Here is a 15,180-nt window from a genome sequence, read left to right on the forward strand (position 1 = left end):
TATATATGGAAATCTGAGCCTTGGACAATGCACACAACCACCTTGATGAACCTTGAACTTCATCAGAGGTCCAAACATCACATCAGAAGTCCACGATAATGTCAGAGGTTTCCCCATCACATCAGAGCCTCCCTACATCAGAGCCCGCCCCCAGTGTCAGATTTCCCTCATCACATTACAGTCCTTCCTTCACATCAAATTCCCCTCTATACACGAGAACTCTCCATCACATCAGAGTCACCCCTATACATCAGAGGCCCCCATTACACGGATCCTCCCCCCAGTGCATCAGAGTCTCTCCATCACATCAGAGGTCCCCCAATCACGTCAGAGCCTCCCTTTACATCAGAGCCCCCCCCCCGTGTCAGATTTCCCCCCATTACACTGCAGTCCTTCCTTCACATTAAAGTCCCCCCTATATACACGAGAACCCTCCATCACATTAGATTTGCCCATTTACACAAATCCCCCCATCACATCAGAGCTTCCCCATTACATCAGAGCTTCCAAATTACATTAGCGGTCTCCCCATCACATCAGAGCCCCCCCTTTAGATCAGAGGCCATCCATTACATCAAATTCCCCACTATACACAAGAACCTTCTATCACATCAGAGTCACCCCTATACATCAGAGCCCCCCTTTACAAAAGCCTCACAATCACATCAGAGGTTCCCCATGTCAGAGGTCTCCCCATCACATCAGAGGCCCCCCAGTGTCAGATTTCACCATCACATTACAGTCCCTCCTTCACATCAGAGGCCCCCATTACACCAAAGTCTCCCTATACACAAGAACCTTCCATCACATCAGAGTCACCCATATACTTAGAGGCCCCCTTTATGCAAGTCCCCTCATCACATTGAAACCTCTCCATTGCATCAGAGGCCGCCATCACCCAAGCAATGAATGGCACAGTGCATCCTGGCTCTAGTAAGGCATTCCCCCTCCAAATCCATCTCTCTCAGAGACACACACACAGTGCTCTGGTTGGCAGCTCTCACACCCCAATTCAGCCACATGCTTTGTTTCCCTGCTGGCTTTGTGCCTCCTGCAGCTCTCATGTCCCAATGCAGCCATGTGCCCCTGCCAGCTTTGTCCATCCAACCCCCCCCATTTCTAACCTCCAGCCATGTGCTCTGATGCTCTGATGGCTCTCTGTCCCTCCTGCATGCTGCATTGCTGCAGCTATAAGACTTTTATAGCTGTGGTAATGCAGAGTGCAGGGGAAACAGAGAGCCATCATAGCACATTGCACAGTGCAGGGGGAGGCAGAGAACCCCTGTAGGAGTTCACCTTCGGATTGAGCCATGTGTTCCTGCTTGGTCAGCGTTGCTATATACACAGAAGATCTCCTCTTTCTTCAGCCCCCGTTCCCGCTTTCTGCACTCTTCTCCTGCTCCTCCCCTTGACCTTATAGGAGCCGCAACTAAAGAGGTACCATCAGGTAAGGACAATATTGAAAATACATTCAGCGGTATACATCCACCAAAACGTAGATTTCCTGTGGAACCGCTTGAGGACCCTGGTTTAGAAACATTGCCCTGATGATATAGGCTGTGCACACCTATGGTTATTACTATTATTTTACAATAAGTGATGATTTGCAACTTAGATACAAAGTTGCAAAATGAATCAGGTTTAATGGGATCTAGCTTTCAACATTTTACAGTTTTTCTGATTGTATTTAAGATTTAATTTATTTTTTCTTTCTTTTAGACCAGCCATCTCAACCACGTCTCCTAATACAACCTACACAATCACTTTACTTTGAAGGAGAACCTGTAAGTTTGGAATGTGAACATCCCCCTGTAAATACTCAGGTCAGTTATCACTTTCAAAAAGATTCCAGAAAACTGGATAGCTACCATGATACTCTGAGATCCGTCCACCATATTGAATTCTTGAGCTTACGGGACTCTGGGACATACAATTGTGAATACTCAATTTCGGGACACCAAAGGACATTTTTTTCACCGAAAAGTATGCCAAAAACAATAACTGTTACAGGTATGACATTGTTATTATAAGCTGAGGATTTATTGATGGCTTAGCATAAATTCTTCTCTGGGGGCATGGCTATTGCTTATCTTACAAACCCAGCAACTATGAAAAAATATATATAAAAAAAAAAAAAACATTTCTTCTAACCCACAACCTGCGTGAAATCCCCTTTGATTGTATTCTTCTAACTGCTTATCCTAGCTTGTGCAACTTTTAATATTCCAACATAAAAAGTCTTGAGATACTTTAAAAGGCTTCTTATAATTATCTCTTTGTTATGATACAGATTGTTCCTGCCTTCAGAAATATTTAAAGTGGAACTCTGGTTTTACCTTCAGTCTTACACAGTTAAACATGCTTCTCACCTGTACTACAATTGCTTATTTTACTTTCACTGCACACTGTGAGTCACAGTGTGCATTACAAATTGCAGCAAGTCACATAGAGTCCACCTCATTTCCTGGCTGAAGGACACCCAGTATCATCGACGTTTTTCCATCACAGCTGCACTGTCCCTGATCCACCCCTTTCATTCATTGAATTTCAGTTCTGCCACTCATGGAGGCTCGGCATCACTTAGAGAATTTACACAGGGTGGCCTGCTGATTTCAGGAAGCTATGTGCAGCCTCTAACAACAGCTATGATCTGCAATTATGTACAATAAATATTGCACTTGCATGTAAAAAGTCTCCAGCAGATGGCAGCCTTCCAGGTGGTTGATAGTGAGCAAGCCCCTCTGGGTGGATGCGAGGAAGTAAACCAAGAGAATACCTGGAAAAACCAGCAGGTTCCTTCTAGTTCTTTCTGGTGTTCCCTTGATTGACCCCCTGGCTCCAAACACCTTACATCACATGCACCTACAGCTGTTTGCTCGCTATTGACATCTGGAAGGTTGCCATCTGCTGGCCCTCTTATGGATATGCTTTTTAATATATTTTACACGTGATTGCAGTATTTGTTTTTAATTTTATTGATTTTTTAAAATAAATGCTACACTTAGGTAGCAGCAGTTTTCTCTTTTTTTCATTTCATTTATGTATGACAATGTTGGAGATGTCAGAATCAGGAAGATGGCAATGAAGTGTTCCTTTAATAAAGTGATCCTTTAATAGTAGGTGCCTTCATGGCATGATGGCCATGTATTATTTTAATGAAAGCTGCAGATTTAACAATATTGAGAATTACTTTTGCAATTACTTATGTTAAAGTTTTTAAAAGGTTCTTATTCTCAATAGCAAATTCTTCAAAACACTAAGCCATACCAACCAAAAACTCTGTTGAAATCAGACTACTCAGGAAAAAGAACTTTCAACAGAATAAATCTGTTCTTCTCAATGTTACGTGAGAAAAAGGGTGTCGTACGTAGCTTTTGGAAAACATTGCATCACAATATCTCAGTGTTCCTCTCAAGAGTCCTCAAGCCTGATGCAAACAGTGGGCAGACTTTTTGGAAGGGTGGGAGTTCCTAGGCATGTTGTCCACATGCGATGCTGAGTCTGGATGATTGAAAAAGAGTGAAATCTAATAAATTAAAGGGGTGGGCCAGGGACAGTGAGACTGGGGGCTAAAAGCCTAATGATGATGCACATCCTTCAGCCAGGAAATGAGGTAGACTCTATCTGACTTGCTGCAACTTCTAAAAGAAGCTCACAGTGTTCAGTGAAATCAGAGTAAGCAATTTCAGTATATGAGAGGAACCTGTATAACTGTGCTAGACTGGAGGTAAGGCTGGAGTTCAGTTTTAATCTTAAGATTAGAATATACAATTCTGCTGAGGTGAGCATAGTAGACTCAAACCAATGCAACACATTTTACCAAAGAAAAAATAAATGGAAAAGCTAGGGACAAGATCTGGAATTTGGCACATCCAGAAGGGCAGGGCTTTGAGATTTAATTATTTTATATTGTAAATATTTATTTAAATCTTTTCAAAGGCATCCAAAGTAGCACATTTTTTTCTGTCAAAAGAAAATATAGATGCAATGCAGGGGAGATGGGGTGAGGCAGCTGCATATGGTACATTTATGGAATGTGAATATAAAGTGCAAGAAGATGTTTAGTACAACTTTAGTATTAAAGTGACATTATTTTGTATTGTAAGCTCTGTTGGAAGACTGAGGCTATTGTACTCTATACAAAAACCAGGGAAAACCAGTGTATATTATAGTGCATATTATACATTAAACAGAGAACAATTTATTATGTGAATATTTAGGATGTGGATTGAGCTAATGAGATGTGACTGTAATTTGTGCACACAAATGATACCTACTGTCATAAGCTTGTATGTGCTAAATACTAAGAACCTGACATGTTTATGCCTTCACATGCCTGATGGTGCTGATGTTGTAGGGATTAAATTGGTTTTAAATCTTAACATATATCCACTGAAGTGACTTACTTTACACAGAGATGAGACAAATCCTACTATATAAATTGTACCTGTTTATTTGCACCCCCTCTCCTCTACAGCCTCCCAAAGCATGAAGTTTACACAGCATTTCTGAACTTGCAAAGGTATAAGGCAGGGATCATTGTTGCAAAACATAGAACAGGGAGCTGTGTGTAATATGAGACCTGAATGGAGGGAATGGATGCACCCCCCTACACAATCTCATAGAGAAACATGTACAGCCGAGACTGTTGATCGCCTGCTGTGTTCTGGGGGAAGGGGCCGCATTTACCATCATTGTCTGGTGTTAGGCTGTTGGCATAGACTGTCATGCCGCATACACATGACCGGACTTTCCGGCAGAAAAGGTCAGATGGTATAATTTCATCATATATTCCGATTGTGTGTTTTAAATCTTATAGGAGAGGAACCTATGCTGTATGCTATTCCGACGGACCAAAAACGACACAAGGGCAGCTATTGGCTACTGGCTATTGAACTTCTTTTTCTAGTCCCCTTGTATGTCATCGGGTTCTAAATGAACAGACTTTGGTGTGATCGTGCGTAGGCAAGTCCATTTCAGTGGAACTCCATCGGAAAGACCGTCAGAGTTTATTCTGACAGAAAGTCTGGTCGTGTGTACGCGGCATCAGAAGTGATTCATGCAGAGAAATTAGAGCAGAAGTTACTCTAGGTGCAAGGCAAGGCAAGTACACACTATAGAAGGATATTATTTGTTCATTTTCCATTTCAGAGATTTACAGCCACTTTAATGGATTAGAACCAGTGGCGGCTGGTGAAGTTTTAGGATGGGGCGGCGCCAGACCCCACCCCTCCCTTTTGACCCATCCCACTTGTCATAAGCCCCACCCCTTACAGAATCCACCCACTCTGTCCCCTCTATTCCACTAACTTCCACCCATAGTGACAGGAGTATACAGCTCAGCGCATGCCCTAAACACAGGCAAATCAGTTTCCCATAGACTGCCACGTGTCCGGCGCCCGAACACTCTTAAAGTGACCTTTTTTTTGTCAAAAGCTTGAGGGGTGGGGGGCGGGGCCTGGGTGCCCCCTATGGACGGGCCGCTACTGATTAGAACCCATCATGTACTTTAGAAAAAAGATTTGTAGGAGCAGATACTGGTCTGTGAAGAAACGACAAAGTATATTGGGAAAAAAGTAATAGAAGGGATTTAACTACCTGCAGATCCTTAGGAGTGCAATTGATATCACTCTTGCATCAGTTTGTCTCTTCAATGATAGGAAAAACAATAGAGAGAATTTTCATAATTTATTTATTTTTGGTTCTTAACACACACCATTTTTTGTTACTTTTCCAACTGCAGGTAGTCTATTTAAGCGAGAGGCTTAGAGCAATATGTATTGAATCTGGGGATACAGCAGTGTACTGTATTTCAGGAGATGACCGTGCAGTTAGTAAATTGTTTGGAAAGGAAGTAGCCTGTTTATTTAGTAATAAATTGCTGAAAAAACCTCTGGCGCTACCGTCTTCCCTTAAAAAGTAAATAGTTTATTTACTGCACGTGCAAATATGTTAAGTCAGAATGAAAGGTTAAGAAAGTCAAAAGGCTGCAAGATCATAGCATGGTGTATTGAACACTGACTGTGACAATTCAACAAACACAGCAATAGAAAAGTCTGGTAACCACATTGAATTTTCCTGCTCAGTACATAATGATTTGTCAAGACAACACCGGTAAAGAAAGTGTCTGCAGAAATTATGTACACGTTTAAAAAGAAACAAAAGTATGTTCATGTTCCACTAATAAAGAGAAAAGCATTTTAGTGCGTGGCCAGCTTAGGTAGTAGCATGATTGCATTGGACAAAGATAGCATGAGAACAAGGGTAACAAATCATATTTAACCACCTCAGCCCCGGGAGGTTTTACCCCCATCACGACCAAGCCATTTTTTGCTATTCAGCACTGTGCTCTTTTAACTGGAAATTGCGTTGCGTTGTCATGCACCACTGTACCCAAATTAAATTAATATAATTTTTTCACACAAATAGAGCTTTATTTTGGTGATATTTGATCACCAATGAGCTTTTTATTTTTTTCTGTATAAATGAAAAGTCAGAACATTTTGAACCCCCCCCATATTTTCAACTTTCTGTTATAAAACATATCTAATAAAATCTAATTTCTTCATACATTTCAGCCAAAATTCATTCTGATACATGTCTTTGGTAAAAGAAAATCCCAATAAGTGTATATTAACCACTTGACAACTGGGCCCTTAAACACCCCTCGTGACCAGACCAATTTTCAGCTTTCGGTGCTCTCACACTTTGAATGATAATTACTCAGTCATGTAACACTGTACCCAAATGAATTTTTTGTTCTTTTTTCCCACAAATAGAGCTTTCTTTTGGTGGTAATTGATCACTTCTGGGTTTTTTATTTTTTGCGCTATAAATGAAAAAAAAAGGAAAGTTTTGGAAAAAAACACACTTTTCTTTGTTTCTGTGATAAAATTTTGCAAATTATTTTTTTTTCATGAATTTTGGCCACAATTTATACTGCTACATATCTTTGGTAAAAAATAACCCAAATTAGTGGATATTATTTGGTCTTTGTGAAAGTTAGAGAGTCTACAAGCTGTGGTGCGAATCACACAAAATTGATCACATCTGATGTACTGGTGGCCGATCTCATTTCTTGTGACCCGAACAAGTCAGGAAAGTACAAATACCCCCCAAATTACCCCTTTTTTGAAAGTAGACATTCCAAGGTATTTAATAGGAGGCATGGTGAGCTTTTTGATGTTGTCATTTTTTCCCCACAATTCTTTGCCAAATGAAGATTTATTTTTATTTTTTTCACAAAATTGTCATTGTAATGGGTTATTTCTCTCACATGGCATGTTTATACCACAAATAATGCCCCAAAATAAATTCTGCTACTCCTCCTGAGTATTATGATACCACATGTGTGGGACTTTTCCACAGCCTGGCCACATAGAGAGGCCCGACATGCAGGGAGCGCCGTCACGTGTTCTAGGAGCATAAATTACACATCTAACTTGTTGACTACCTATTACACTTTTGAAGGCCCTGGAGCACCAGGACAATGACACTGACATGGCACTGATGACAGATGGCACTGATATGTGGCACTGATGACACGTGGCACTGATGACACATGGCACTGATGACAGATACCACTAATATGTGGCACTGATGACACGTGACACTGATGACAGATGGCACTAATATGTGGCACTGATGACACATGGCACTAAAAGGTGGCACTGACAGATGGCACTAATACGTGGCACTGATGACAGATGGCACTAATATGTGGCACTGATGACACGTGGCACTAATACGTGGCACTGACAGATGGCACTAATATGTATTATGATACCACATGTGTGGGACTTTTCCACAGCCTGGCCACATAGAGAGGCCCAACATGCAGGGAGCGCCGTCACGTGTTCTAGGAGCATAAATTACACATCTAACTTGTTAACTACCTATTACACTTTTGAAGGCCCTGGAGCACCAGGACAATGACACTGACGTGGCACTGATGACAGATGGCACTGATATGTGGCACTGATGACACGTGGCACTGATGTGGCACTGATGACACGTGGCACTGATGACAGATACCACTAATACGTGGCACTGATGACACATGACACTGACAGATGGCACTAATATGTGGCACTGATGACACATGGCACTAAAAGGTGGCACTGGCAGATGGCACTAATACGTGGCACTGATGACAGATGGCACTAATATGTGGCACTGATGACACGTGGCACTAATACGTGGCACTGACAGATGGCACTAATACATGGCACTGATGAAAGATGGCACTAATATGTGGCACTGATGACAGAGGGCACTAATACATGGCACTGATGACAGATGGCACTAATACGTGGCACTGACACGTTACACTGATGACAGATGGCACTGATACGTGGCATTGGTGACACTGATAACAGATGGCACGTGACACTGACAGGTGGCACTGATGACATATGGCACTGATACGTGGCACTGATGGCACTAATATGTGGCACTGATGACACGTGACAGTGATATGGCACTGATGACAGATGACACGTGGCACTGATGACACGTGGCACTGATGTGGCACTGATCACAGATGGCATTATATGTGGCACTGATACATGGCACTGGGGAAAGATGGCACTGACAGGTGGCATTGGGGCAAATGGCACTGACAGGTGGCATTGGGGCAAATGGCACTGACAGGTGGCACTGGGGCAATTGGCACTGACAGGTGGCAGTGGGGACAGATGGCACTGACAGGTGGCACACTGGGGACAGATGGCACTGACAGGTGGCACACTGGGGACAGATGGCAATGACAGGTGGCACACTGGGGACAGATGGCACTGGCACACTGGGGACAGATGGCACACTGGGGACAGATGGCACTGGCACACAGGGGACAGATGGCCCACTGGGGACGGATGACACATTGAGGACAGATGGCACACTGGGGACATTACTTACTGCTGCTGCCGCCGTTCATCTCTCCCTCCTCACACGCTGTCTGTGTTTACATATGAGATCATCTCTCATTGGGCATGCCGATTGCGCTGTAAATGGCCGCTGTGATTGGCCGTTTACAGCGATCTGTGACTGGCTGTGTCCGGGGGACATGGCCAACACAGAACTTCCTTGCTGCACGCTCCCGGGAGCGCACATTGCGGAAGTAAACAGGAGGATGTCCAGGGACGGCCTCCCGGCAATTGGCATCCGCTCTGCAGCCGTCTTTGGGCTATAGAGCGGACGCCTAGTGGTTAATTGATATGCATTAAAGTTATAATGTTTACAAACAATGGTATACAGTATATGTTTGAAAAATTGATCAATCCTGATGTACTGAGGGCCTATCTCATTTCTTGGGGCTTTTAAAATGCCAGGACAGTACAACCCCCCTCAAATGACCCCCTTTTGGAAAGTAGAGAGTCAGAGGTATTTAGTAAGAAGCCTGGCCAGTTTTTTGAAGTTGCAATCTTTTGTCACTTTTTTTTGGAAATTTAAAATAGTTTTTTTTTTTTTACATACTGTCACCAGTGCAGTACAGAATCATCATATGACTGGTGTGGCAGTGACAGTGGGTTAAAAAATAAATACATTTTTTTTATTCAATTTAATGATCATTGTAACAGCAATGTTTTCAACTGTCATGAACTGGTTACATTCATGACAACTGTGATTGCTAGTAATCTGTGATTGACTACAGCTAATCACATGTTACTGGGTGCTGTGACTGGCCCAGGTACCATGCGATAGCTGTGGGCCAATCACAGCATCATTCTGCAGGAAACAGCTGTAAAGCAATGAAATTCATGCATAACAGCTTTGTTGGCATTGTGATCATGTAGTTACATAGTTAGTAAGGTTGAACAAAGACACCAGTCCATCCAGTTCAACCTGAGTGAGTGTCTACAATTGTCCTTATCCCTGTACATTGCACACTCACATCAGCCCCTACCCTCAAGAAGCCCACAATTCAAGGTCCCCATTCATATACTAGGGCCAATTTTGGACAGAAGCCAATTAACCTACATGCATGTCTTTGGAGTGTGGGAGGAAACCAGAGTACTCAGAGGAAACCCGCACAGGGAGAACATGCAAACTCCAGGCAGGTAGTGTCGTGGTTGGGATTTAAACCAGCAACCCTTTTTACTGCTAGGTGAGAGTGCTATCCACTACACCACTGTGCCGTCATGTACTGGAATTAGCAATTAACTGTGTCCAGTGGACACAGCGGTCATGGGGGTAGCATGCTGTATGCCCCTAACCCAGAACAGGCTGGATCACGTTCATGTACATACTCCAGCCTGCCTGTGCCGGGCGTCTGCAGTAAATGTACTGTGGGTGCTCAGCAAGTGGTAAAGAGAAATTTCCGACATTTAAAATCAGATATTTACCACTGACTGGGGTCCAGCACCGTCTTCGCACAGCCGGGTTCCTGACACCACCATCTTGGATAGGAGAGCCCCCCTCTGCACATGTGTGAGCTCGCGTGACACTTTGTGAATAGTGCTGAAGCCTCCTGGGGCATGTGATATGGCACAACTTGAACCTCATCCCTAGTTTTGGCTTCAGCTATTCTTTAATGAGAGTATTATACAATAACTCAGAACATGCATTCATTGCGGTCAAAACCGGTAAAATTGCTATGCCTTACTGCACCGTCCAAATTTGCACTCACTTAAGATAATTTTTTTACCATTCAATTTTTAATCTGAAACTATTTCTTTCAGCATTATCTAGCGCTCCATGGTTGAAATTTGTGCCTGACCACACCACATTCATAAAGGGAGAAAATGTAACTATGGAGTGCCTGGCTCCTTCTCCAGTTGCTGTAAGCCTGTATCGTTTCTACAAAGAGGTAGAGATTAGAGGACCATTATCCAGCAAAGGGTTATTATCATTGCACAACATCACAAAAAACGATCAGGCAGAATATACATGTATGTACTGGAGCCCAAAAAGCAACAGAGAAATCCCGTCCATTCAAAGTGATGCAAGAGAGATTTATGTTATAGGTAAGAATAATAATGTAAGGAAAATGACTGTGCATCCTGAAATACACTGATCCAATATGTATATAAAGATTTGTCAGAACGGTTTTACATGATAAATAAAAGGAGGGCATACAGTATACTGTATATCAGGGCACCCTCTCTTTTTGACTTGGAGGATCTACGGGATTGATTGTAGAATTTTGTCCAACTGATTAGCTACAATTTTTCAGTAGCTCATTTTGTGACACCATATTCAATCTGCAAGAAAAATCATCCTAAAGAAAGACCCCACTGAAAAAAGTAAAACTCAAGGATACTGAAATATCCTTAGCCATACCGAAATATGGGAAATTCTTTATTTATCAGCTTTTTTTATGAGAAAATTTATGTATAAAATGTAAATATAAAAAAAATGATAGGACTAAATAAAAATGACAAATATAACTAAATCAAATAAATTAGCACACTAATCTGCCAAGGAACTTAAAGCAGTATTAAACCCGAAAGCAAACATTTATTATTTCGCATTTTACCAATTCTTAGATGTAATAGCAGCATTTTGTTTTCTATTTTATGCTTTCTTTCATCTATTCTCATCTAGTGATCCAGTCAGTGAGACTCTAATTGGCTTGAAAAAGGTTGGGCCCAGGGCTCAGGACACTGTGCCTCAAACCCACCCACTCAATCAATCAATATTCACTATTGCACTATTGTCTTCTGGCTTCTCCTCCCGGCCAATCAGGACAGGAGGCAGATTGTGTTGGCCAGGAGGAGAAGCTGAGGAAGCCATGGTGCTGTGACCATGATGGGGTGAGTGCGGACCTGGGGGGGGTTGGTTTGCCTCCCCGCAAAAGTTTAGCACCAGCTGCCATTGGGTGCCAATCAACTAGTTATGTTATAAAAGGTTTGTGCAATACTAATCTTGCACTTGGTTGTCTGTGTCCCCTAGTTGCATATGGCAAACTTATAAGAAAATAATAATAATAATTTTTAAAAATGACTTTTTTACATTACAGATCATTTACGTCCACCATTGTTGACTGCAGACCCTCCTAATGGAAGAATCAAAGATGGAGGCAATGTAACTCTGCACTGCATTATCAAGGAAAGTTATGGAAGGGCAATATTCCACTTTCTTAATGAAACAGATGAGGTGACCAGTGTACATACATACAAACCGCAGACAAGAGCAGCAGCAATAACCATCAATGTGAAGAAAAATAATAACACCTCCCCTACCAAATTCTTTTGTCAATACACAGCAGAGATCAAGGGACGTTTACTGCTGTCACCAACAAGCCCGCAAGTTGAGATCATTATAGTAACAAGTATGTAATAACAAATAATAAATCCGAATGTCTGCACAGTAGCATTTATGTAATCCCTCCTTTCCAACTATGTTATTGACTCTCATATTATGAGCTCATAGAAAGTTATAGCTTTTTCCTAAAACAGTACTAGCCACTTCTGCCTGTCTGATAGAGGCAGTTTAATGTCAAGGGGAGGACTCCCCCTTGTGTCTGGTCACATGACACAGCTGTGAGAAGTACTTCCCTCACTCTGATCTGCCACTGCATCTGGTAAGTAGAGGGAGGAGAGCTACACTAATGGGTAATCTGTACTTACGGATTAAAATGGGAGGGGCTGTGTCTGTACTGAGGGGCTAGGCTGGGAGGGGGGCTGTACTGGGGAGGGGATTTTTATTGGGGGGGGCTGTACTGAGTGGGTTAAGACAGAAGGGGGATGTCTGTGCTGAGGGGGAAGGCTGGAAGGGGAGGTCTGTACTGAGGGGTTAGGATGGAGGGGGGCTATACTGAGGATGGGGTTTGTATTGTGGGACCTGTCCTGAGGGGGTTAAGATGGAAGGGGGAATTCTTACTGAGGGGTTAGATGGAGGGTGGGTTGGTACTGAGGGGTTAGGCCGAGAGGGGGGTCGATACTGAGGGATTAGGATGGAGGGGGGCTGTACTAGAGAGGGGGTTTGTATTGGAGGGGGTGATGTCTGTACTGAGGGGTTAGGATAGAGGGTGGGTTGGTACTGAGGGGTTAGGCTGAGAGGGGGACGGTACTGAGGAGTTAGGATAAAGGGAGGGTCTGGACTGAGGGATCAGGCTGGGAGGACCTGTACTGGGGGGGTTTGTACTAAGAGGTTAGGCTAGAAGAAGGCGTCTCTACTGAGGAGTTAAGCTAGAAGAGAAGAGAAAGGGGTTTTATTTAACCATGGCCCTTTAATCCCCTCCCACTGTTAGCACAATTTGCCCACAGCCACATGCGTGTGGCGCTATAATCCTTTAATTTGTTTATTTTTATGTGTGTATGTAGGTAAGGGAGGTGTTGACAAATTATCAGCCTGGGGTGGCAGATATACCACTGCCCCTTGGTATATACAGTTGTGCTCATAAAGTAATTGTAAAGCTTTGCTTATTAAAAAAAGCTGTCATACTTACCTCCACTGTGCAGCTCGTTTTGCACAGAGTGGCGTCAAACACTGTCTTCTGGGGTCCCTCAGCGGCTCTTGCGGCTCCTCCTCACGTCAGATAACCCCCTAGGAGAATCGCTCTCCTGGTGAGTTACCTTGTGGGCATGCTCCCGAGTCCATCATTCGACATCCATATGTATGGCTCGGCCATGCCTTCCGGCGCCTGCGTCATTGTATTTGATTGACAGCAGCAGGAGCTAATGGCTGCTATCAATCTATACAATCAAGGGCCTAGAACCCCGGGCAGAGGAAGAGTTTGTCCCCCACCGGATGAATTTCCAGGGCACAGGTAAGTAAAACGGGGGGGTTTGAGGGCCAGTCACTGCCAGGTGTTTTTTCATCTTAATGCACAGGATGCATTAAGGTGAAAAAACACTAGCGTTTACAGCCCCTTAAGTTTACATACCCTGGTAGAATTTATGATTTCTTGGCCATTTTTCAGAGAATATCAATGATCACACAAACATTTCTTTCACTCATGGTTAGTGTTTGGCTGAAGCTATTTATTATCAATCAACTGTGTTTACCCTTTTTTTATCTTAATCACAACAGAAACTACCCAAATGACCCTGATCAAAAGTTTACATACCCGAGTTCTTAATACCGTGTATTTCCCCCTTTAACATCAATGACACTGACACTGACACTCAATGAGGCTCTTTATCTTCTCAGGTGATAAAGCTGCCCATTCCTCTTGGCAAAAAGCCTCCAGTTCCTGTAAATTCTTGGGCTGTCTGGCATGAACTGCATGTTTGAGATCTCCCCAGAGTGGCTCAATGATATTGAGGTCAGGAGACTGAGATGGCCACTCCAGAACCTTCACTTTATTCTGCTGTAGCCAAAGACAGGTCGACTTGGCCTTGTGTTTTGTTATGTTAGATTGTCCAATTACGTGCCATGCGCAGCTTCCAGTATTTTTTGATAACATACTGCATTTATCTTGCCATCGATTTTGTCCAAATTTCCTGTGCCTTTGTAGCTCGCACATCCCCAAAACATCAGCGATCCACCTCCATGTTTCACAGTAGGAATGGCGTACCTTTCACCATAGGCCTTGTTCACGCCTCTCCAAATGAAGCGCATGTGGCTGTGGCCAAAAAGCTACATTTTGGTCTCATCGATCCAAATAACTTTTTGCCAGAAGGTTTGAGGCTCATCTCGGTGCTGTTTGGCATATTGTAAGTGGTATTCTTTGTGGCATTTGCGTAGTAATGGCTTTCTTCCGGCGACTCGACCATGCAGCCCATCTTTCTTCAAGTGCCTCCTTATTGTGCATCTTGAAACAGCCACACCACATGTTTTCAGAGTTCTGTATGTTACCTGAAGTTAATTGTGTTTTTTTCTTTGCATCCCGAACAATTTTCCTGGCAGTTGAGATTTTAGATGGTCTACCTGACTGTGGTTTGGTTTCAACAGAACCCCTCGTTTTCCATTTCTTGATTAGAGTTTGAACACTGCTGATTGGCATTCCCAATTTCTTGGATATCATTTTATATCCCTTTCCTGTTTTATACAGTTCAACTACCTTTTCCTGCAGATCCTTTGACAATTCTTTTGCTTTCCCCATGACTCAGAATCCAGAAACGTCAGTGCAGCACTGGATGAAAGATACAAGGGTCTGTCAGGAGTCCAGAAACTCATTGACCTTGTACACACACACACACTAATTACAAGCAAGCAGATCACAGGTGAGGATGGTTACCTTTAATAGCCATTCAAACCCCTTTGTGTCAACTTGTGTGCATGTTATCAGGACAA

General features: G+C 43.0%; 1 protein-coding gene across 2 annotated transcripts in view; it reads left to right on the plus strand.

Moving 5' to 3' along the window:
- The window catches only part of LOC143956689 (immunoglobulin superfamily member 1-like), a 67,240-nt gene that overhangs the window by 33,528 nt on the left and 18,532 nt on the right, over window positions 1-15,180 (plus strand). The window contains exons 4-6 of one of the 2 annotated variants that reach the window (XM_077466886.1): window positions 1,720-2,010; window positions 10,680-10,964; window positions 11,960-12,271. In XM_077466886.1, coding sequence (XP_077323012.1) covers window positions 1,720-2,010; window positions 10,680-10,964; window positions 11,960-12,271 — 888 coding nt within the window. The remainder of the gene's footprint in view (window positions 1-1,719; window positions 2,011-10,679; window positions 10,965-11,959; window positions 12,272-15,180) is intronic. The other variant, XM_077466887.1, reaches the window with a different exon arrangement.

This window comes from Lithobates pipiens, unplaced genomic scaffold (genome assembly GCF_037356315.1).
Source record: "Lithobates pipiens isolate NorthernLeopardFrog02 unplaced genomic scaffold, aLitPip1_a1.2 Scaffold_4, whole genome shotgun sequence".
In the NCBI taxonomy this organism is placed as follows: domain Eukaryota; kingdom Metazoa; phylum Chordata; class Amphibia; order Anura; family Ranidae; genus Lithobates; species Lithobates pipiens.